The sequence below is a fragment of the Chiroxiphia lanceolata genome, chromosome 4 (assembly GCF_009829145.1).
Source record: "Chiroxiphia lanceolata isolate bChiLan1 chromosome 4, bChiLan1.pri, whole genome shotgun sequence".
Classification (NCBI taxonomy): domain Eukaryota; kingdom Metazoa; phylum Chordata; class Aves; order Passeriformes; family Pipridae; genus Chiroxiphia; species Chiroxiphia lanceolata.
In genome coordinates, this window is record NC_045640.1 from 39,695,624 (window position 1) to 39,721,196 (window position 25,573).

Genomic DNA, 25,573 nt, shown 5'->3' on the forward strand with positions numbered 1-25,573 from the left:
ACACTGATGTCTAACCATATTACAAGGAAAGTGCCCTGATATGTGCTACAAGAGCCTTTTCTTGGTGTTCCCCAAAAATGTTAGTACAAGACAAGTTTGGGACATTATTTTAGGTATTTTTTCTGTATAGACCTTATGTATTCTTAATTTTTTTAGCATTGCCAAGAATTTCTGATAGATAATCAACATACTATTAAGGAAATTTCTTCTGTTTCTTTATATTTTAATTGATATTTTGGAAAAAGAACTGTAGTAGCCTTGTTATTGCATTTTAAGCTGTGTTTAAATAGAGAATTTGTGGCTTCTTTTTTTACGTTTAGATTTCCTTCTCAGTCTGCAAAGTTGCAGGTTGCATCCACAGAACTGAAAAAAAGTGGAAATTTTCTTACAATTCCTGTTACAGTCATTATCACAGAAAGTTATTCCTTTGGCCTTTTCTTCCTAAATTATGTAAGGACTGTTTAGAAATCCAGAGAAAACTTCAGACTAGTCTATTAATAGGGAAGATTTGAGTTGCTTGTAGAGGAGACAAAACTTTGAAAGGCACATGTGAGTATGTGGTTTGCCACATTAATGTAACCATTCTGATTTGGCAAATCCCAGTTTCCACATGCCTTCTCAGAGTTTGCTTCCAGTATAGAAGATGCTGGAAATATATGTTTTTAACTGAAGGTACCTGTAGGTAGCTGTAAACAACATCTTGTATTGTTAATGCATTTAGGAATAGCCCTTTGCAGGCTCTATATATTTATATATATTTTATTTATCCTGTCATCCAGGATTCATAACTAATAGAGATGATGAAATAGGATCAGTGTGACTTTGTACTTCAAGTTAATCAATGTGAGAGGAGCTTAAATAGTATTGGAAGAAGACAGCAAAGAGAAGGATTATACGTAATTAGTTGTCAAGTCTTTAAATAAAATTTTTAAAAAGCTTAGAAAAGGAAAAAATTAATTACTCCTTAAGCTTTTAATGTGTTGTCAAGGAAGAAGTGTCTCAAACTGAAATTCTTCCATACATTAGTCTTATTTTGAAGATCTTATGCAGCTTGTATTAATATGTTAGTTTCTAAAATATGGATATTTTAATTTATATAAAGTATTGAAACTCAAAAATTATGATTGAAGTATAATTTCCTAGTCCAGGAATTCAGTAATTTTGGGCTGTCATAATGAAGTTCAAGACAAAGTATTGCTTGCTTAGAAAAATAGTGAATTTTGTTCAGTATAAGCAACACCTGATGTATGTGTTTGGTGATTCAAAAGGGCTACTTCCCCAAAGCTTAAAAAATATAGCAAAAATAGTTTCATATAACAAGTGCCAGAATGAAGGAATAGCAATATTAATGCAAGTGACAGCTTTTCAGAATCAGAAGAGTGATAGTAAATAACCGACTGAAGTTACCGTGAATACACGAGTGCATTAAGAAGCATCTAAATCTGTATGGTAAGCCAGTGAAAACCAAATAATGGAAGAGATAAATTGTTAGTCTATCAATGTTTTCAGTTTAAGACTTTATGCCTTTCTGGTAAAAGTGTTCTTCTGCATCACAGGCTTAATGGGGTCTTTAGAAATAACCTTAAATACAGGCTTTCAGGCAGTGCAGGGACAGACTTAAAAGTCAACTCTGTTGAAGGCAGCAAATTTTGGACAGAATATCATTATGTACCTCAGCATTTCTACACTATATTTTCCAAAACTGTGTCTGGGATCACATCAAATCCTAAACCTCATCCATCCTAAAAAGAGAGAACAGAGTTGAGTGAAAATTGGAGAAAGAAAAATTGGAATATCAAGAAAACTTGACAGGAAGAGTAGTTAGGAGAAACATGGGTGGGGGGTGTTGCTTGCCCCATGATTTGTTTCGCTTTGAGCTCAGGTTGGTGGGTTGAAGAGTATTTACCTTTCAGGACCGTTGAATGCATGTGACGACGACAGGAACATTGGCCTAATATCAGCTTTGTTTTACCACATGCAAGTTTTGTACCTACATGAATATATATATTCAGGGCCTTTTATTCAGTTGATCAGTTTGATTCTATATAAATAAGCTACAGTCTCACACAAGAGCTGAGATGAAACAACTCATTAGCAGTGGGCTGTAGAGTGCAGGCTGTCCTACCAAGGTGACAAAGAGGGGTGGAGTTTCAGTTTGTTTGAGTCCTGCTCGAGGAGTTGTCTTCTATTAGGCCTTAGTGGAGTCTGGGTCAGAGAACTCTGAAGCAGGATTTTTAAATTCTGCTTTCCAAATATATCTCAACCAGTTTAGTAGCACGAATAGTTGAGAGAGAATTAAAAAGCCATCAGCCTTTCATTATCCTATCTGATTCTTAACTCTTGGCTCCAGAGCAGTGCTTTCCCATAATAATGCATTATGATTGAACCACATAATTAAAATACTTTTTATCTAAATGAGAAAGTTGTACTTCTTGTAAGTTGTTCTTGAGAATTTATTTATGGAACATAATTATTCTGTGCATTCCCTGTTAATATAAGTAGATGGTTATTAATTTGCTTATTATGGAGTCTCAAAACTGGAAGCCCCTGTGCAGTGGGACAATATTATGGAATTAACTTTCATGGAATAAACTTTCAATGAGATTAACCTGGCTGGAGTGAGAACTGCTTAAATTATTTCAAAGAAAACTTTGAGATCATGGCATGTATACCATTTTACAATCAGAGGACTAAAAACTTCTTTAGGTTGGGAAAACTTTAGCTAGGTCTATATTAGCAAGTAGTCTGCAGTGGAAATGGATCCATAGAAGAAAAACGGTGAATGCTGAGGACTTGGTGGCCACAGCCAGTATTTTTTCGAAAGTAATACTTGGAATGAATTCTACTCTGATTCCAGGGAATGTTTGGAACAGTAAACCACTCTTGGAGTACACGTTCTATTTTAGTTTCATCAAAAAGTAGTGAATTTCATATACTTTGACTGCTCCAAGATGGGAAAAAAAAAAATGTACAAGAATATACTACTTACTGAACTTGTTCACACATATAACTATTTGATTAAAATCATTATATAGAAGTATACATTTTCATTTATGGCATGAACATAAATGAAAACTAGGGGCAGATCTGAGAGTGTTGATAGTATAAAATATAAACAATCCCTTTTTGTTGGGGAAGAAAAATGATAATTTTTCTAGAATTGGATAAAAGAATGGATTGTTTCTTTTATGTTTATGTCATAGAAAAATGGAAAGAAATTACCTTCCTTAACTTTTCCAAGTACTTGAGAGTAAAAAAACCCAACTCTTGTATAAACTTGTTTTTTGTAGATACAGAGACTGGTGAATTGTGTTGCAAGTCCAAGAGATACTTCGCATGTTGTTTTACAAAGTGACTACAAAGTTCTCATAACATTTGGAGAGTTGAAGGGCTTTTAGTAAAATGCATAACACAACATAGAATTGCTATTGAATTGTTGCTTGAAATAGAAAGAATGTGTATTTTGAAATAGAGGACTGCTTTCAAGAAGCAGCTTTATGCATTTAAGACTCAAAGCTTACCATTTACAGGCAGTGCCTACTAAATACAAAAAAAAAGATGGGGAAAGGTTTACTAACAAAATTGTCTATAAACAGAGATTCAATCTGTATTCCAACAGCATAGTAATGATCAACTTGTTAGTTTCAAATTTCCTCTTCTTTCTGCAGTGAACACAAACACAGTTGCTGAAAGACCATTCATTTAAGTAGGTTAAATGCTTCTAGTTTCTATGTCACAGTGAAATCTGTTCAAATTGTTGTATCCAACTAATAATAAAGTGCAAGTGGACTAGAGGAGCAGAAGTGGTGTAAGCAAACACAGACCGACTGGACCTCCTCGGACCCACGTTCCGGTACTTTTTCTGCACTAAAACACTGAGGGGTGAACAGGTTATTATCCTTTCAGTGTAAGCTTCTTATTGCCTAGCATTTCTAACCCTTGTTCACCTGTCATGCTTAAAAACACAGCAAACCTTTTGGAGAAACAACTGCATTTAAAAGCAAAATGGAAAATCCTTTCCTGTCTATGCTGACAGGAAAGGTCTGCTAGTTCTACTTCGTGTACTGCTTATGCAATTCTCCCTGCTTCCCATGATGGAGTTAAAATAATGAGAGATTTTGCTTCGTTTGAGTTGATAGGTTTTTTTAAAAATTAAGCATTCCTGTTCAGTGAAGGACAGTCTAGAGTTGGGCAACTTGGAAGAAGCTGGAGTAACTGAGTTTGTCGTCTTTCTTCATTACTAGCTGCCATGTAAAACCAGTGGCAACGCTTAATGGAATAAGGAGCTAATTAAAATAAAAACATGGGATATGATTTTCTGCTCTGCTTTACAAAGAATTAGTCACATATTGCTGGAAATTTGTAATGCTGGGCCCCTGAAGAGCCCATTCATTTTTATAGGGTAGGCTTGCAGAAAGTCTAGGCCAGCCAAGTGTGGAGCTCCTCACTTGTGCAGAAAGGAAGCACAGAGAGGGTGGAAGTGGGGATGGGTGACACTGGAGGCATTGAGAAACCCTGAGCATGTGGGTATGGAATTAAAGTAACAGAAGCAAAGATCTTGTAAAGGTACAGTGACAGCAGATAGAAGTGTGGTGATGCAAAGTTATGTACCAGTTTCAGACCTGACGACTCAAGACAGGCAAATCGGTTTTGTTTTATGTACTAATACTTTTATGCTAAAACAGATTCATTTGAACAGTATGAAATTTGAAGCATAATGCTTTCTGTAGGCATTATGTGTTCAAGCCTGTTCTGGTAGTACTAAACTGAGCAGAAGGCTCATTTGCTCCAGGCTATTTGTCTACAGACTGGATGAAATAAGCGGGAGGTGCAAACTCTAGCTTGTCACTGCACAAGAGAAAAATGTTAATGTAGCATTCATCTGGCTCACTCAGCTCTTTTGTTATAGTAAAGAGCATAAAGGAACATTTATCTTGCAAAAAAATGAATAATTTCATCTAGGATTAGTCGCCTTTTAAAAAGGCTGACCAGCTGCTTTAAGTATAGTACCATAAAAATGTTTGGGAAAAAAAAATATATTCCAGGAAGCTTTGAGGCATGAAAATTTTAAAGGATAAGCAGAAATAAATAGCAAATAGGGTTTGTCATTTACTCTGTGCATGCATTGGATGTATATTTGCGTATGCTACAATGACAGCTAAAATTAGCCTCTTTTCTGCAATAGGCAAGGAGCTGATGAAGTCGGGATATTAAAGGAATCAAATTGATTCCAAAGAATTTCAAAAGAGTGAGTGGGTTTCAAGAGAAAGAGGACATGATACCACTGCCAAATCAAGCTTAGCAAAAGTGCCTCCAGATTCTGGCAACAAGAGTTTGCAGGGAATACCTGAGAAGGATGTGTGACGGTGATGTGTTCATTCAGAAGGTTGAATAAGCACCTGAGCATTTACAAAATAGTGCAAGTGACAGTAAATAAAAATAAAAGCACTCTCTCAGCAGGTAGTGGAATGTCAGATGCTATCTCAGGTTTTTAAAATCAAATTCAGACAGGAGAGATGTCTGTGGTTACTCTGTTTTTTGACTGTCATTAACAGGGCCATTTTAATTTTAGAGCTTGCACAGTTTTGGTTGGGAACAAATTAACACTTGATCATAGTGGAAAGCAAAGCATGCTCAGCTAAAAAGTCATGCTTGTCAACCTTGATAGATTTTCATCAAAAAATGCAGGAACCTCTTAATTTGCAACTCTGTGTTTTCCCATTGCCTAATTTTTGGTAGCAAAGTATTTGAGAGATTAAAGGAACATTTCTTCATGCTGATCTCACCAGGAGTAATCTCACCTAGTCACTCCCTCATTGAGAGTCATTTGTTCACTTTGCTCCTTCTGTATCATGTTCAAACTCCTCACCTTCAAAGCTCAGTAAAATTTTGCTTTTGGCAATCTCATTTCTCATTTATTCTTTTAATTTTTTTTTCAGTCTGTCTTCTAGCCTGGAATTCCCTCACCTTTTCTTGGTGCAACAAGTAAACATACTCATTTGCACATCACATTGAGGGAAAGTTGTTTATATTAATTTTCAAAAGGTAAAAAACCTTTAGAACAATACAGAGCATTACTCTTAAATTTTTACACTGTTGATAAAGCCTCTGAAATTTTTGATACTTGCATTAAAATATCAGCTCCCTGAAGGAGGGACAAGGGCCATCTGTGTTCCAATGCTTCATTGAGAAACCAAATATTTCAATCTTTTGCACTAAGTAGATTAAGCGCTTTTTTTTTTAAAGTGAGCAAACAGAATGTGTTTTGTAAAGTGATTTGTAAAAGGGTGTTAGAAAGTTCAGATTTGTGAGAGAATTTTATATGTGGTCAGTAAAATAGATCTACTTTTCCAACATTGATGGCTTATGTTTAATGCAAAAAATGAAAGATAATGTATTCTGATTGGCCATGAAAAGACTGGCAGACAACATACATAGTTCAATTTGTTACCGCTACTCCAGCGTAGCACAGCCTAGTAGTATGGCATTAATGCCATAATCATAGAATCTCTTCTAGGTGTTAGCAATGCCCTATGGGTTTATGTAGATTCCCTTTTATTTCTTTCTAATGTGGTGAGGTTTTGTGTTAATGTATTAAAAAAAAAAAAAAAGAAGAAACTGTATTAAACCAAAGAAGGGAGATGTTTGTAAGCATTGCAAGATGGTTCCTTTCTCTGAGATTGCTGTTGACTATATCCCTATATCTTTAACTACTACATATGGTGCAGAAATCTCACCAGCTGTCATGTATGTCTGCCCCACTGACTGGTTACATTACAGCAAGATGTTGTTTTGTGCATGTTTTGGTGATTTTTTTTTTCTTTCTGATGACTGATAGAAGTTGTTATAAGGTTAGATGGCAGTTCAGTTACTAGGGCAGATTTGGAATGATAACAGTTGCAGTTATTGATGCTTTATTTGTGTAAGGGTATACAAAGGCCTGTGGCTTCTCTTGCTGTCTCCCATTAAGCCAATGGGAAAGAAGAGTATCCTGAGCTTATATGAAAATTTCTGTTTGTTCTGGGCTTAGAGCTCCGAATGGCACACATCTTGCTTGTTTAATTGTTTGGCTGTTTAAGCAATTGCATATATGGCTTTAGACAGGGAAAGTTAATTCTAGATCACTGTATCAGAAGGGTCAGTATGAATTTAGGCAGCAGCAAAAGTGTGCCAAAGATGTGTAATTTCCAGTTTATGTGGAAACCATAATGAAGAGTGAAAAGGAGAGCTACGTAACAGTCAGGTAAGAATGAATTTAGGCACAGAATTTAACACTCAAATGTGGTCTGTATTTTGCTAGTGTTCAGAGGACTTTTCTTTCCTCTTCTGTAGTTATTGCTTTGTGATTTTATGTTCATATAATAAACAAGGAAAAAAGCAAATGGTATGTAAGAAACTCTTGGCACAGGAAAGTTGTTACACTTCTCATAACAGATTTTGGATAGAGAGTGAATAGTTATGAAAGGCATTTACTGGATAACTAGGCAAAATGAAGCTTCTTGATAGAAACAGAAGTACCATCTAACAATTAGGTATTTTAAATAGTCAAATAGTTTTGTACTCTGAGTCTCAGAGGAATACATATTTTAGAAAAGTACTTGAGACATACTGTTTCAAAGCCTTTTGCGGAGTCTTTTTCAGGCTCTTGACCTTTATATACTTTACCCCTTGGGATATTTTTTAGTTTGTTTCCTTCTTTTCTTGCTACATTTTTCCGATTCGCTTTCCTTCTTCTCCCATCTCCCTGCCTTCAATTCCTTCCTCTCCCCCCCAAAAAAAAGACTTTGTCTTACCATTATAAAGATAAGTCACTTTTTTCAAGCTGGCTAGAAAAATAAAAGTGCATTAGTGGATCTAATTTACTGCATCTATTTTCCATTTTCCAAATTGTTCTTAAAAAAGATGAAGTTAATAACTATGAGGTAATTTTCTGCACTTACAGGGGTAGAGGAGTTTGAAACAACAAACTTTCCAAAGCACTCATTATTACCTACCTTTGTAACTTTGGATGTTCATGGGGGTTTTAATGGTGAGAAACTGGATATGATTGAGGACACTAGATATGCTCTAACATCCCATCCCACACTGAGACTTCTTCAGGGATGTTCAGAAGTTTGTGGCAGTTCCGAGTAGGACTAATAAGTCCCACTACTCAGTCTCACAGTTTTAGATGTATGCTTGCTGAGAGAGGTGGGTGTCTTTCTTTTTCCTTTTCTTTGAGTATTCTTGTCTCAGATGCCATAGATGAAAGGAGAATGCTTTGGAAAATACACTGCTAGAAGAGTTTAAGTGAAATGAACTTAATGCTGCATATTAACTTGAGGTGAGAGATTAGGAGATGCACGCTGCTGTACAGTGGCACTGGGACAAGAAAAATTAACAGTTTGATGAAGACATCAAATGCTCGTGAGTCCTAACATACCAAGAGAAAACTATGAGGATAGTGGCACTTCCACTTTGACCAGTGATGTTGGTAGAAGAGCTTATGAGAGCAAATCTTTAAAGAAATCATTGCTTTTGGAAAAAGCTATTTTATATAAACATCCTAGCTCAATGTAGTGCACACTTTAAGGTTTTGTTTAGATTCTTACAAGGATCTGGGTTTTCTCAAAGCAAAAGGTTTTGTGGTAAACAATTAATCAAAAGGTTTTTAAACACTTGGAATTGTTTGATATGCAAATCAGTGGGAATACAGACTTGAATTCTCTTCTACATCTTGAAAGTTACCTCCTCAGTTTTTCCTACACTGAGCAGTTTCCTCACTCTTCATTTTGTTTGCTCATGGGAAGAAGCAATCTTGTACCTGTCAAGTGCATACAGGTAAAATATTTGGAGACACAGTGTGTGCAGGATATAATTATTTTCTTCTCCTTTTTCCTATTTTTGCTTACTTGTTTTGTTAGTTTGGGAGCTTAGTTCAGTGGAAAGTGTTTGGACTTGACTTAACAAACCTTGGGAGAGCAAGTAGCTGAGAGCTTTGTATTTTGGATAGGCAAAGAAAAGAAGGCAGCATTCTGAAGACACTAATTTTTTCTTCTGAGAAAAAGTTTTTGCAAAGACAGGTGTTACACAGAAAGGGACTGGGCAAAGTGCCTTCGGAAAGCTTTGTAACTGTCCCTTTCTAACCTTACATATTCTTAATCTGATTGTTAGGCCTTAAGGCAACATTTTTAAATTCCTTTCATTCTTCTGTATTCCAGCTTTTAATTTCAAAACAACTTTGTGGGAGTTGCTCATGCTTATATTAAACAACCTTATGTTTGTTTCTTAACATCAGACACAAAAAAATGCCAAAATGTTTTCTTCTAAAAGCTGTTAAGACAGAGGAAGCAAAAAGGACTTGACTAAAATGACTACTTTAAGTAGGTCATTGATAGTTTACCTCAAAAGAACACATAAAAATTGCTTACATGATTAAAGGAGCTACCCTTCTGCTATAAAATATAGGTTTCTCTGAGACTGTGCTGTGAAATTCTTCTGCAAGTTCCTGAGAACAAAATTAATTGATAAAGTCCTCAAAAGAGACACGCAAAGAGCTCTAGGAGCACCGAGCATGTCAACCTGCATTAGGTGGCTGAAGCCTTGAAAATTAATAAAGACTATTGAGGTATTTCACACACTATTACATCTAGAGCTAGTACTGGTGTTACTTATCGTGTGCAAGCATTAGAGAAAATTTACCATATTCTGTAGTAGTTAGCTACCAGCAGAGAAGTTTTGCAGATCTGAAGAATTTTTAACTTTGGTTGAATTAAGTAGTAGTAAAAATATAATCCCATTTCTTCGTTTGTCAGGATCCTAAAATTTTTACTGATTACAGTTATTCAGCTTTTGCAAAAGTATAACAAAAGTGTTGACTTAATCATGATTTTTATCCTGCACCCTGATATTTTTCCTAAAGTAGTCTTTCTTCAAAATGATGATTGTTATGTAGGTCATGGATAAGTTACACACAGATGGGTTTCAAACATGATCTCTTTAATCAGGCTAACCTGGCTAGCTAGTTTCCTCTCAATGCTCATGTTCTACTTTTATTAAAATCAAAAGCTGTACCAGTCTGTGAATAACCATATTTGAATATGGAATTTCAAAACAACTTCAATTTTTTTACTCTTTTAAGTCAAATGTTTGACTTAAGTCAAAGTCGCTGCACACATGCTTTGTGTGGAGAGAAAAATGATATTTAGTAGAACTGTATCATTAGAAACCAGTAGAAATTAGTATACTTATCAACATTGCTCACTTCCTTCATCTAGTGAACTAATATATAAAAAAATACTAGTTTACTGTATTCAGTAGAGCGATAGTAATTCATATTAGATGATACCAAAGGTTTGTTTTTATGGTTATTACAGTATACTGGCAATTTGATGCAGCCTCTTGACATAAAAATATCTTATTTTTTTATCATCCAGATAGCAGGAACCTCAAAGGTGCTTTACCTTGAAATAATTTCATTTGCACTGATGACCTCAACAATCTTCTAAGATACTTCTGATGGCAGCAGTATCTAACATTGATTCCACTAACAATTTACTGTCAGATACACATTAAAAATGCTCATTAGCCTTTCTTTGCACAAATCTGACCTTTTTTGTATAGTTCCTTAGATGAGAAAAGTAAATGCAAGTAGGCAGCTTTTAACATTCTTCTTGGATTGTGGAGGCACTTTGTGTTCTGGAACTCGATAAGGACCAGGGAGACTTAGTTTCAAATATAGGTTGGTCTGTTCTGCAAAGCTGAATATTTAGTTTGTTCAGGTCCAATATACCTGTATCTTAACAGAGAGAGCACATTTTCTTCCTTTAAAAGGAAATCCTACTTAAGGAAACTCATCTTTTAATATAAGCAGTTTCAGAAGCTCTTCAGTGAAGTATTCTCATAAGCTCTGTCTCGAAATATGTGAAAATTTAAATGGAAGTACAGAGAGAACAAAGGAGGCTGAAACAAAGAAAACTGAACCGCACAGATCAGGTGGCCTTAAATTAAGACTTGAAAATAGTTATTTGAGCCAGTGAGATGAAAGAGATGTGAAAAAAATAAAGATGCAAAAAGGGATGTTCTTGCATGCAGGACTGGACAGCTTAATGAAGGCCAAAGAAGGCAAGAAAGCAAATATACACATTAAAAAAAAAAAAATAGAAAGGATGCATTTGAAAAATTTGAGTCAAGAAGGCAATAATATGAAAGAGAATAGATTAGAAGATTAAAAGAAGCAATATTGTCCTTTAAAAGGTTTGAATGACTAGGAGTCTGAAGAGGAAATCTTGGGTATACCTGTACCTACTGGAGAATGTACACGTAAAGAACTCACTTGACCCAAATCTGCCTTGCAAACAAGCTTTGACTGCAGAATATTGACAAACTCCATTCCTTATATAGAGGCAGATTTCACTGGCAATCAAGTATGTCTTACAATACTGGTTCTTTCGGAGGGGGGGAAAGAGCTGACTAAAAAAGTACCTCTGTAGCACTAGACTTACTGCACTTTCAATTGCTATGTAATTTGAGAATTTTTGTGATTGTTTCTTGTCTTGTCCTGATTATTAGTGTGATTGGTTTGATTTAGGAACTGCATGGAAAGAAAATAAAAATGTAAGTGAAGAAAAACCAATTTTCTGATTTTCCTTGTAAGAAAACTGCAAATAACCGATGGTTGTTAAAGATCCTCTCACAACATGGATTAAAATGATAGTAACTTCCAGGTTTTAGATTTTCTGTAAAGAGAGGTAGGCCTAGAAATTGCTGCTGAGGCTGGCTTGTTTTGGAGGTTGATAGAGCTTTGGTTGTCCATGTAGACAGTTTCAGAAAGCTGTTTTTGTCTGTCTTACTACTAACATAAACAGTACTTCTATAAAAAGAGGATTTCCTGGCCTCTTGAAGACACTCAGTGTCTAAGAACCTCAGACAGATGAAAGCAGCATAGATATTCTGGGTAAATTCAACTTGCTCACAGGAAAGCCCAGGCCATTTCCCAGTCTTGCAGCCAGAGAACAGGGAATGCCTTGCTTGCTTGGAAAAGTGACAACCGGCAGCACCGTGCCTGGGGAGGCTTGGAAGGAAACAGAGATACAGATGTCCCAGTATCTGTTCCATTCATTTCTTAGAGTGGTTTTACTATTTTTGCTACTTTAGTTTATGCTGGTTCTCCAAGTGCAATAAGTTATAGAATGAACACTGTTTTATGCCAGTGTAAGCATATTTACATTTGGGCTTCTGCCACTGAAACTGCTTTTTAAAGGAAATCTCTTGTGTTTCTGTGCAGGCATGAGTTTCTCTTGGCTTAAGCTTATGAAAAATACATACAGTTGCATATTGTCCATTAAAAAAGTAAAGTAAAGTTTGAAATAAGGTGACTGAAAACAAAGTATAAATCCAAAGAGGAAAGCTGTGAGTTCTTTAAGTTTCTAAGACAAAATATCTGGGTTAGGTGAAGAAATTTGAGGAACTTGAGCCTCATATATATGAATGCATATGCATTTTTTCATATTCTTGTTAAGCCACTTGTTTTGATGTCATCATATATTATTTTCTTTAAAGGAATCTGACATGTGAAATGTATGTATATCCATGCCTTAGCTAAAAATTAATTTAAATTATTTGTATAATGCAGTATCATTAGAAGTTCAGATATTTTTGCATAGAGATTTTGCATAAGGACTAAGGAAATAATTCTAAGAAACCTATTTTTTGTGGAGTCTGAGTTTCATATTTTAATTTCCTAAAATGGTTTTTGCCTGGGTTTTTGCTGTTGTTGTTGTTGCTGGCAGGGTAAGTGGCAGCTGTAAACTTAAGGGTAGGCTGCGAAGTTTTCCTCCAAAGCCTTCCTTTCATGTTTAGCCAAGTGAGAGACACAGAGTGAAATGTAAACTCCAGCTCGTTGTATCCCCATGGCCATCTCTCCTGGTGAACAGCCGGAGGGGCAGAGGGGGGCTGGAGCTGCCTAAGGCTGCTGAGCTCAAGGGCCCAAAGGCACTGGCCATGAGCTGCAGCTCCCAGGTTGCTCAGATGAGGAGGAATGTGAACATGGTGCTTGAGGGCTCTTGATACTGAACCCCTGAGAACGGTGCTCTCCATTGCACCCGCTTCTTCTCACATCATCCTTCCTCTGGAACAGAAGAAAAAGGCATTCACTTCTCTTCTGAGTCATTTAACTGTTTCTCTTTAATCCCTGGCAGGCCAACTGGGAGCTGTGTGTTTTGTTGAACTTTGTTCTGTTAGAAATTATGGACTGGAACCATTTCTATTTAACGTGGGAAACAAGCTTTGCAGAAACTCAACCTATACACTGGGAAAGGAACTTCCTATAAAACATAAACAGATGTTTGTACATTTGAATGCAGAATTGTTCATGGAAGGCTTTGTGATAAACTTCATGAATGCAATATTGAGTTCTAACAATTAAATGATGACTAACTGATGAGTCTGATTGCTTTGATATGATCCACTTAGCTGGCACTTCTGATTTGTTTTGAGATGTGTTTCATTTTTAAAAATATTTTTTTTCCAACTGTACTTTATTCACAGAGCTAATCTAAAAGTTATTCCTCACTATGGGGACACAAAGATTTCTCCATGGACAATGAGGTGATTCCTGGGAAAAGTCATCTGTTACTTCTGGTGCAAGAGAGATGTGTATGTCCTGGACTAGCCAAAATCGCTTGAGGCCCTTTTTCTACCAAGTGTTTCTTGACTCGTAGTCACTGAAGGGCTGTAATTTTTGTTTCTTTGTTTGTTGTTGTGATGGAAAGGGTTAAGCAAACAGTGTGTCCTCTCTTGTTTAGAGGTGTTTCTTTTTGCTTCCTCTCCCCGACAGTTCTCTCTCTGGACCTTGCTCTTACTCCATCTACGCTGACCTCTTCCTTCATTGTGTCTGTTTACTATGCAGAGAGCACATAAGACTGAAAAATACATATGTATAATATTTTTTAGTTCTTCTATTGTGACCATTAATTTTCCTCTCAGACAGTTGAGGCCTACAAATTCCCTAGTTGGTGGTTTTTTCCCTATCCAGGATTGTACAGAGCATGCCAGTGGTGTACACATTGTGCACTGATGCAATTAAGCGTAATCATGAAGAAAAATATTGTTTGCTTCAGTCTGAAGATCACCAATTGTGAACAGTTGCATGGATCCTACTAATATAATATTTTTCATACTGATCCTGGATGCAATATAATGAACTGTTATTTTCCTGTATTCATATGTAAATCATACTCCAGTGTACCTATGTATATTCATAGGGTTTTTCTTTGACTGTTTTTATATTAGAAATCATTAAATAAGGTAATCTTTGAGATGTAATGTATCCATTTGAGACATTATTAATATACTTGCACAAAAAATAAACTTGTCCAAACAAATTAGATTATATTGAAAGATAAAATTTGAACTGTTAAATGTGAAATGAATTATCAACTCTCTGTCTTCTGCCCAATGGGACAGACCTAAAGTGATAATTCCTTCTGAGAATTTCCTTGCATTGGGTATGTACCTCATGACATATTGCAAATGGAACTCCAGTTTACAATCTGAGCTGTTAGAGGACTTGAGAGGAGAGACATACCATGGAGTAGATTTGATGAATAGTATTGCCAACACTGAATTTCATTAAAATTTGCCTTTTCCATAAAGGTTGGCATCACAGATGTGAAATACTGTGCTCTATGTGACTATAAATGCTGCCTTTGCTTTGGAAAGACTGTATTAGTAATGCAGGTTACCGCTGTTCATATCATTAAGGAGGTGAGCACCCAAACTTTTATTTAAAGTTGGAGAGAAAAGAGAGTTCTGAAGGTAGCATCCCTAACTCTAGAGTTGTAGAGTTTTATGGCTCACTCTTGCAAAATTTGGAGGCACAGGCTGAGCAATCGAAAAATAATACTTGCCACGTATATAAGGGAGGGTGACAGTATTAAATTGTAAACATTCTGACATGCATTCAAGAGCAGCACCAATGACCTATAGTTTTCAGATATTATGGAGGAATCAAGAAACCCAAGGATAACACACCTTCAACAGATCTTTTCCAGTAATTCTTTTTAACCGTGGATTTAAATAAAAAATTGAACTAAAGGACTTGCTCCAGGATGAAATTTCTCACCTTTAATAAAGTGAGTTTGTTTTTCAAGCTGGAAAACACCTCTGTTATGTCCTCATCCTTAGCATTCTCTGCCCATGAAGTAAATAAGGTAAGGAAGAGAAGAAAGTCAGGCAGGAAAAATGCCTTAAAGGTCTTATAGCAAATTTGTTATTCTAGTGCTGTAATTTTTTGCAACATTTTTTCTGTCAGATCTCTCAAGTGGTCAGGTTGCTTTCCAGTTTGTTTGTTTTGGTTTGGTTTTTTTTTTTTAATGTTTAAGTTTAGTGAGTTAGTACATGAGGGTTAAAGTGTTATGGTTTTTTGCTTCTCTTGTGTCTAGCAACATTGTAGAAGTAATAAAAATAATAATGAAATTCAGGGGGATATTAAGACTGCATAAAACTGAAGCTCTTCCTACGTGTTTGGGTAAAATCAGTAGAACCATTGCAATAGAATATTTTTATTGTGTGTAATTTTACTTTGCAATTTTATACAGTTTCATTCATAGTCTCAAAAAAAAAAATCTGTTTAGTAATGCTTATCAAATTCTAGTGATTTATTATTTTTTTCTTCTTCTTTAGGGTGTACCTCAGTTACCATGTGCCAAAGCATTGTATAACTACGAGGGAAAAGAACCTGGAGATCTTAAATTCAGTAAAGGAGACATCATCATTTTACGTCGACAGGTGGATGAAAATTGGTATCATGGAGAAGTCAATGGTGTCCATGGCTTTTTTCCTACCAATTTTGTACAGATTATTAAACCTTTACCTCAACCTCCACCTCAGTGCAAAGCACTTTATGACTTTGAAGTAAAAGACAAGGAAGCAGATAAAGACTGTTTACCATTTTCAAAGGTAAAAAGAGAATACCATTGCTATTTTATTTTAATAATTTCAATCACTTGGATAAGAAATAATATAACTGTTTTGTAGTCTTGTCTGCATTTTTTAATGGAGCTTCACAAATATGAAAAGGGCAAGTAATTCTAGAAGTATTTCTCCTATGTTGATTAGTTTTGCCTTCTCTTTCTAAATTACATATAATTTCTCTGAGGTTTTATTTCTGAGAATGCAGTTTTTCATAATTGCAGTAGTGATGCTCTTAATTTATGAGAAATAACCTACGTTACGAATTAAAAGCATTCCATCTTCTAAAGAAACACTCAGATTGTAGATTTGAAAGAAGTCATATCACTTACCAATGTTCTTAAGTACTTAAGTAGAAAAGCAACATCTAGGGAAGATTAAGTAATGAGTCAGTTGAGAAGGAAAAGGATTGGGGTTCTATTGATTAATGCCAAGGACTTAAAGGGGGGCTGATGAGTAACATGGACTGAACATGACAGGAAGTCTGGCACTATGGACAAAGTGTCCACTGAGATGTGGGCAGTTAGTTGAACTCTGACAAAATAGAAAAAGGAACAGCTTGAACTGACTTCAACCCCAAAAGTGGCACGTTTCTGTTACGGAGTGCCTTCTTTGCCGTTCTTGTCCATGTACTGCCTTCTCTGATTACCCCTGTGTTATGGAGGAAAATTAAATTAGAAGATAAATTAGAGCTGGGAGACATAATCACTGCATGTTCACACAGGATGATGTTCTGACTGTAATTCGCCGTGTGGATGAAAACTGGGCAGAAGGAATGCTGGCTGACAAAATAGGAATATTTCCGATTTCTTATGTTGAGGTGAGTAAAACTGGGTCCTCAGTAAGCTTGTGCTCACTGTGTATTTAATTTTCTGAAAGCAAAAATAATCAGTACTGGTGATGATTCTAAAATGACCTGAAATATAAATAATCTTAGACCTAAAATACTCTTTGGGAAAGTTAATGACCTCAGCAGTTAAACCAGTGATTTTCACTTAGCTATTTGATACCTATTTTCTTTGAATGGAATTGAAATGAGAGTGCTTGGCGGCAGTCACTATGTTCTGTTGTTAACACTTGAGTCATGCAGTCAATCACAAACCACACTTGCCACAAAATGAAAGCAGTCAGCAAGTCAGAGAAATAGTAAGCTTTGCACTGTCCCTGATACCTACTTCTCAAAACCAAATTAGCACATCTAGGAAGTCAGAATATACGCTCTTATTAAACAGGTGAAGGATCAGCTTTTACATCTAACAGAGCTGTATATAAAAGCTTCTGTATCTTCCTGCATTTCTCATATATGGTACAACAATTTACAGTAAGAGGTAGCACTTGAGAAAATTTCTACAACTTCTTCAGTTTTAAGTGTTGAAAGCTGTATTTTCTATATAGAAAGACAGCAGTGATTAGGAACAGTGTGTACAGCTGCAGCAAGGATTATTCAAATTTGCGTTACAGAAAGATACAGAGGTTTGGAATAGTGTTTGTGCTTTTCTGATAGGTATACTGTGGATACTTGATAAAATGCACTTCCTGCACTGACAGTATTTTGTTTAAATAAATGAGGCAGAATGATGAATGAAAAAAGTATTTTCACATTACCTGTGGGATGAGAAATATGTACTTCAGGTCACCAAAAAAAAAGTGTAACCATACTAAGAATCAAGTCAGGTTTTATTAATTCAATTTGTGAATAGCATGATGAGATGGAAACTTCAAAAAACGTTACTGCTTTCAACCAACATAGAATTTATTACTTTTAAAAGGGCAAATATATATATATATATTTATTTTTATTGCTTGATGTAAGGATATGTGTACCTGGGGATAGAAAATTTCACGTGACTTGTGAAAACAAGAAGACTAAAAATGTTTCAACTTGCTTAGTGCAATTTTGGCTTCAGTTTAAGGAGTTTTTAAAAACCAATTTAATGATTTCTTGCCTTTGGGTATTCTTTCCTAGCTTCTTGCAATTAACTGTCCCTTCAGTTCAGCCAGTAAAGCTTTTCGTAATGTTTTTTCAAACTAAATTACTTAGCTGAGTTAGAAAAAGCACTTTCCTAAGGCTGGCACTTGGGCTAACTATTTGGCTAACAACTACATTTCTATCTCTATAAAAATTTATAAATGGGAGATATAGTCTTGAAAAAAATTACGCAAAAACGATAGTCAGAAAATGTATTTCACGGTTAATGTTTTCAGGCTGATTCCATCGACTAGGAAAATGTATTTACAATTAACCCTTTTAGAACAGGCACTTACACTTGAGTACACATTCTCAAATCCCCACTAAAATGGTATGGAAACTCTAGGATGATAAATTATACCCAAAGAGATAATTGAAATCAGATAGGTGGTTTTTTTCATTATATACTAAACTGAAATACATGCTGTGGTGAAGAGCAGTGGGATGTACAGTAAACTATTGATTTGAATTTTGATATAACTGGTTTCTGTGATTATATAACCATTGTTCTGGAAAATATACAGACAGTTGATACAAACAAGTATAGCAACACATCCTTACCTATGTTATGAAAGACACTGAAGATGAGAAGTAAGTAATATTTTTGAAGGATTTTTACATAGTATTTTTTAGTTGCATTTCCCAATCCTCTAATCATTGTCTATTTTTGTCATAATGAAAAACATATCTTTTGCCTTCTGTATGTTAGTCCACATTCTTTTGTTAAAAATGTGAATTAGTAGCTGCATTTACTAGAGATTTTCTGAAGTCAGTAACTATAAAACGAGTGTAGTCTGTGATGTTTATTTTGTCGTATAGATGTAATATTTATGATACTTCTTGTACAATGAGGTCACAGGATAAAATTTTAGATAATTTTAAATCCATGAAAATCTCAGATTGTAATTGAGGGACTAATTTTGCCTGGAGGAATGTTTTATGATTCAGTATTTGCTAATCTGATCTCTTATGTCTTTCACTTAGTGAAAAAACTAATTCTATATGCAAATGAAAAATAAATAGTCTAAACATTGGAAAAAAAAAATTTATTTTCTAAGAAGTGCTAAACTCAAACTAACCCTCTAGTTTTACTAGACTAAGACCTGATTAATATATCTAAATTACTAGACTTTTTACTGTTAGAATTTCAAGGTACTTGTGTTAAAAGCAGGTCAGCCAGGTTCCTGCATAGTAGTGAAATAAAAAGCAGTGAGTTTAGAGACTATATGATTAAGGTCGTAACACCTATGTTTATCTCTGATCCAGAAAGAAAGATAAATCATAGCTAAACAGACATTATCAGAATTTTTCTACATACATTGCAGTTCTGGATACAATATACATTTTTTAGACTTCAAATTTGACTTTTTGATGTGGTTTAGCACTCCATAAACACACTCCACATCTACAAAGTATTTAAATTTTTACATGGTATTCATCACTCATGCAGAACAATAAGAAAAATACAAATGCCCAGAATGGAATAAAAATCAGGGAAGAGGAATCGCTTTTCAATCAAATTGTCAGTAGAAAGTAATGTCAGCTTTTGTTTCCCAACTTAACAGGTACGACTGGGAAACACCTTTTTATTAGTCCAGCTCTTCTAGCTTTATTTATAAATAATCTTACTGAAATGTCAGGGGGAAACCCCCAAATTATCTAGTATGTTCACCGTAGTAGAATTTTAAGTTCATTGTCATTTTATATGTCTGCATCTGTCATTTAAGATGATATCTTAATCAATGAGAATATAAGATTGTATGTACCTAGTGTGTCATGTTGGGGATTTTTTTACTAGCATCTCCTCCTGTACCAAACAGGAGTGTTTCAAAACATACTTTTTGATGTGCCTATGCATTTCAGATTGTATTTTAGGCTGGATTTCTAGCATGGTCTTTTTGACATTGTAGTTAGTAGGCTCAACTTTGTCTATCAGTGTTAGATGATATGATCTGATTTTTGGTGTCCTTAGAAAAAAAATCAGACTTTGTACACAGAAGTATAAGATAAAACTTTTTGTGGAAACATTCCTTTATTTTTTTAGTGTTCTACCTGCTTGAAACTTAAACCAGAAAATTTATACAAAAATAACTGTTGTTTCTAATGCCAGAAGCTGCAATACAGATTATTTAATTTGTTTCAGAAGTTAATATAAACTCAGCTTTGCTCGTTATTTTGATCTGTTCAAGAATCTGTTTGTGAAATATTCTTCCACTGGTTTGGACAAAATATTGTAATTTGACTAGTAAGAATGTTGATAATGTGGAAGAACACTCCCTGATGTAAGGTGATGTAGTAAAATTCCACAAATAAAAACTTTGGATGAACATGAATAGAAAGATCATTTGAGGAAGAAGATGGTGTTTTCCCTTATTTTCAGTAAGTTATATTTTAATTCTTTAATTCTTGGGCACAGAGATGCTTCCTGTACATTAGAAAAATGTATTTTCACAAAATTAATTGCCCATAGGTATTTCTTTTATCCTTATGCCATCTTATGCCTGTATTGGTACCAGTTGTCAATATGAGTACACTCCTATAGCTGCTATTTAGTCTGTCCTACTGTGTACTTAAACCTGCATTTAGGAAGCCTGTTTTTTTACTGCTCATATTGTTAAGGATGTGCATAAATACCAAGGGATACTAGAAGGAACATATTCAAGAGTCCGCATAGAAAGGTGTGGGCTTATGTCATGCAGTCAAAACAAAAAAAGGCTTAAAATGAAATGAACATTCAAGAATTTTTGTAACACAGATTTTTATATTATAAGATCAAAGGGGACTGCTGTGACTTGTAGATGACACAGGCAGTGGATGTTGCTGAATTGATCCATGTCTGGACTACAGCATTATGTCCTTTGTTGATTGAAATTTTACCTCTGATGGGTAGTCCACACCAGCCCAACAGTAAGTGTGTTGAGTTTGTAGTGAGTTATTTTGTCACTCTGTAATAACTAATTTGCAGAGTAGGTTGGTATGTCAGTTTTAAGTTGTATGGTTTAAATTCTATTATATTATGAGTGAAAGGAAAATAGATGTTTTGTTATGGTGATTTTTATAAATTAAAAAAATACTAATGTGTTACTGGTTTTTTGTAGTTTAACACAGCAGCCAAACAGCTGATAGAATTGGACAAGCCCTCAGGTTCTGCCATTGACTCTGGAGAAGGTACCTCTGGGGCAGCCCACAACAATTCAACCCAAAAGCACACAGATACTAAGAAAAACACCAAAAAACGACACTCGTTTACCTCCCTCACCATGTCCAACAAGGCTTCACAGTCTTCTCAGAATCGCCACTCCATGGAGATTAGTCCTCCCGTCCTCATCAGCTCCAGCAACCCAACCGCAGCAGCCCGCATAAGTGAGCTGACGGGACTTTCCTGTAGTGCCCCTTCTCAGGTAATTCACATGAAATCAACTACAACTATAAAGGCTTCTGATTTTGTCAGTGTACTTATTTCAAATTATTAATTATATGTAATTCATATTAAACATGCGCTTTCACAAAACTTATCTTCCAACATGAGAACATTTAAGGAAAATATTTTATAACACTTCTTATATAATGATAGCAAATATTTTTGGTCTTGTAGGCTAGTTTTTTTCACAGTTGTTATTTTCTAGAGTGCCAAAAAAATTTTTATTTAACTGTGGAAACTAGAAACTGGAGTGATTTAATGTCTTGATTTGTTTTTTCTAAATTGAATATAATAATGAATATTAATAAAGTGCATGTTAGTAAAAGTAAAATATTCAACTTTAAGATTATACGTGTTCCAGAAATGTACCATCTTAATCTAGTTGTGACAAATAGAAATATTTATCTGACTTTTATTTTTTGTTCAGTAGTTTGTGAACAATTGGCTCTTTCACATAGTGATTACCCTTTGGGAAAAGAGGTGGTAATGGAGCTTAACAAGTATTGGTAGTGTTTTACCTGAGCTAGTAAATATGCTTTATTTGCATATCTTTGGGATCTGACAGCCTTTTGTGGAAAAAAAAAGAAAACTAACATTGGTAAAATTGTGTTTCATGTTGCTGGTTTAATATGTCTCCAAAGTTTCAGAAGTGTCAAGGTGAAAAACACAAAGGTGAGCAGTGTGATCCAACATTTTTTTGTGTGTGTCTCTAACAAAAAATTACTTCTAGTTTAAGGTTACTGGCAGAGTACTGGTGATTTTGACCATGAAGCCTACAGCTGTGTCAGACGCAGAACTGATCCCACTGTGTTTTCTCTCTTTCACAGGTTCATATCGGTACTACGGGGCTAATTGTGACTCCACCCCCAAGCAGCCCAGTCACAACAGGGCCTTCATTTACCTTCCCATCAGAAGTTACCTACCAAGCTGCTCTTGGTGTGAGTACCACTTAAGAAAACTCAGCCTTCCCATTTTTCTTTGGTCTTGTACAGTAATTTTTTTTTTCTCAGGTTCTGATACACTGATATGAAATGATGGTTTTATGATTATTGTCTATGTAATGGTATAAATTTAACTATAGCAAAAGCACTATTGATACAATAATGTTTGCATCTTGTAATTTCTCCAGCTTTCCTGTGTAATTTCTCTGTAGTAAACATGAGAAGCACACTTCCTTCCAGAACAGTGTTTCTTTTAAGCATGAGCAGAAAAGAGATTATGCTGTGGGGAAAGTCACGGGAAACAAGCAAGATCTTAAAAAAACATCAACTTGAGACCACAGCTGCCAGTTATTTCTGTTTTACTTAACTCAAGATTATCAAGATTCTCTAAACTAAGTTTGCTGTCTCCTCATTAAGATGACGTGGCAAATGAAGAATACATCTAGCATGTCAAGTTTAGTCAAGCTAAGGCTCTTGGAGAGCAATAGGAAAAAGTGTTGCAAATGGCCATCTTTTAAAGGAAGAAATACATTGCAATGCTGCTTCCTTTGGACAATAAAATGATGTCTTCAAAAAGTGCAGGATTTCTGTCCAAAACCAACTGGAATTCTTTAGTTTCCTATACTTGTGGTAGAGAAGCTTGGAATGTCCTGTATCATACTGTACTTACCAGAGCCTGACCTTAACTGCAGTAAAAATTGTGGATACCAGTTTTCACAGATCTTCAAGGGAACTTAATGAAACGTTATTTTGAACACTGGAGTTCTTGCAGTTCAATTCTTCTCCAAAAATTCTGCCCTTAACTTTTAAGGGGCGGAGCACAGTTGAGTAAGAAATCTTCACTTAGTTTAAAAAACAAAACAAACAACCCAAACAAAAAACCCCAAGACTTGATCTTATTTAGCTGTTTAATTATCCCTGCAGTCTTTAAACCAAGTAAAACATGACGAATAGCCCTGCTGCTAGCCTTGTGTTGGGTTTTGCTTTCAACTTTTGGCACTTGTATCATTTTACACATTTGTCTGCAAAATCAAAGGCAGGATTGTCTGTCTTCTGGTATCAACTTTTTGTTGTTTAAGTAAATGCTTAAGTGTGACTTGGTTGCATTTTGCCAACTTTCTTTGGGACTTTTAAGTTATATTTTTCAGTCCTTTAAATTATGATGCTGTTGTTTTCGGAATTACCTTCAATAATTCCTTTTGACATGGTATGCACACAGTGACACGTTCCAGAACTGGGTACAGTACTGCACAGTGTTTTTCAGTGATGAAAATATTGATGGTATGACCATTTTACCCTGTTAGCCTGATGCTCATAGGTTCAGAATTTGTATACGTTCATTTGGCCTGAGTGTAGCACAAAGTTTATGTTCAGCTAAATATCCACCCTGATTCCATAAATTTTCATCATCTTTAAGTGATATAGTAATTGCTCTCATCCAGGTAAACGTATTTCATATTCTTTGCTCTCCAGACAGATGACTTTATTATTGATATTGATATAGACCATGTGTTGTTGCCTTGCCTTACTGAGAAGCAGTAAACCATGTAGCAATGATTTGTCCTCTTATAGTTAAATTGTTGACTCCTTCAGTCTGTGGATCGTCTGTGTAATCCTACTGTTAAATGTATGCTAACCTGGAAGCAATTAATAATCTCCTTATGTTTAGATTCATATTTTAATGTTGTGGAGCAGATGAGGTTAGAAGGGCCTCTTGAGGTTGTCTAGTCTAAACCCATGCTCAAGCAAGGCCACCTAGAGCCAGTTGCCCAATACTGTGTCCAAATAGCTTTTGAATATCTCCAAGGATCAAGACTTCCCTACCTCTCTGGGCAACTCGTGCCAGTACTCTGTGACCCTCACAGTGAAAAACTGTTTCCTCGTACTCAGAGTGAGTGTTTTTGGGCGCCACTGGAAAGAGCATAGTTTCATCATCTTTGTTCCTTTCCTTCAGATAATTAAATACATTAATGGGATAATCCTGGACCTTCTCTAGGTTGAATAGTCCCAGCTCTCTTAACCTCTCCTCGTAGGAGAAATACTCTAGTCCCTTAATTATCTCAGGTACCCTTCATTGGACTCTCCAGTATGCGTATGTCTCTCTTGTACTGGGGAGCTCAAAACTGGATTTTACACTGCAGGTTTGGCCTCATTATTGCAGAGGAGAGGGAAAGGATCACCTCCCTTGAGGTCCCTTTTTAGCAAGACTCCTTCTAATGCAGCCCAGGATACCGTTATCCTTCTTTACCACAAGGGCACATTCTTGGCTCATGTTCAAGTTGGTGTCCACCAGAAAGGATCTGCAGGTCTTTTTTGCCTATGAGGTGTACATCTAATACTAGAAACAACTAGCTGCATATATATTAGTCCATGGAGTCTTTTATACTTCTTTCATGCTGTCCTTCAGAAAATACCTGTGAGAACTGAGCAAATAAATCAGTTTTGTGCTGTTAGGCAGAATTTGTGCTGTTAGGCAGAATGCAAGTCTAGCTAATGTATACTGCAAACATTGAGTAATTGATTTGATTTGTGGCTGAGATACTGAAGCTGTGGAGATGATTGAGCATGCAGGATTCAATCCATAATTTCAAAAGTTCTGTCAGAAGCTGCTTTTGTTTTTTCCTCTCAGTAACAAACACTTCTGTTTGTTAATATGAATCAGTAGCTCTTTATTTGATGCCAACACGTAAAAATACTTTATTTTGGTGCTGGTGCAAAGTCATTAAACCACCTCGAGTCCTTTAGTTGCATAAGCTTGTTCAAAGGCAGTCTCACCATTGGAACCCACAGGAATTAAATTACAGTGCTAAATGCAGCATGGAATGAAACTCCTGCCATATGATTGTTTTGTTTCTTGGGGTGCTACTTTCTCTTTGTGATAACCATGCTCCTGCTTATGTTTCCAATTAGGCATATAATTCCCCCTGAGAACCTGAATTATTCTCTGCCACCCTCTTTTAAAGTCAATAACTTTCTGTACATAATGTTCTGTTTCTTCTTGACTTGTTTTCAGCATGACTAAAATGCAAGCTGGCAGCTCAGGCTAGAGTCAGGTCATTCCTGTATTCTTTTGCTGTAGATGATATTAGATGATAATGCAGTTTATAAAGTCACAGACTGTGAGATTTATCTTTTACTTCCACTTTTCCTCTTGCATCATAAACTCTTGTGTTCATGTTAGAAATGTGCAAAATGGTTCTGACAGGTCAAGAGAGAAAGTGATATTCTTGTTTCTTTATATGTTTCCCTTCTGGAAATACCCTTCCTGACATTTTGAGCATTAATTGAAGC

The 25,573-nt window shown here is 35.6% G+C and overlaps 1 protein-coding gene across 3 annotated transcripts in view; it reads left to right on the forward strand.

Moving 5' to 3' along the window:
• SH3RF1 (SH3 domain containing ring finger 1) overlaps window positions 1–25,573 on the forward strand; it is an 84,193-nt gene that overhangs the window by 35,881 nt on the left and 22,739 nt on the right. For all 3 annotated transcript variants that reach the window (XM_032686430.1, XM_032686428.1, XM_032686429.1), the window contains exons 3-6: window positions 15,664–15,939; window positions 16,676–16,771; window positions 21,019–21,321; window positions 22,169–22,279. In XM_032686430.1, the coding sequence (XP_032542321.1) occupies window positions 15,664–15,939; window positions 16,676–16,771; window positions 21,019–21,321; window positions 22,169–22,279 (786 nt within the window). The remainder of the gene's footprint in view (window positions 1–15,663; window positions 15,940–16,675; window positions 16,772–21,018; window positions 21,322–22,168; window positions 22,280–25,573) is intronic.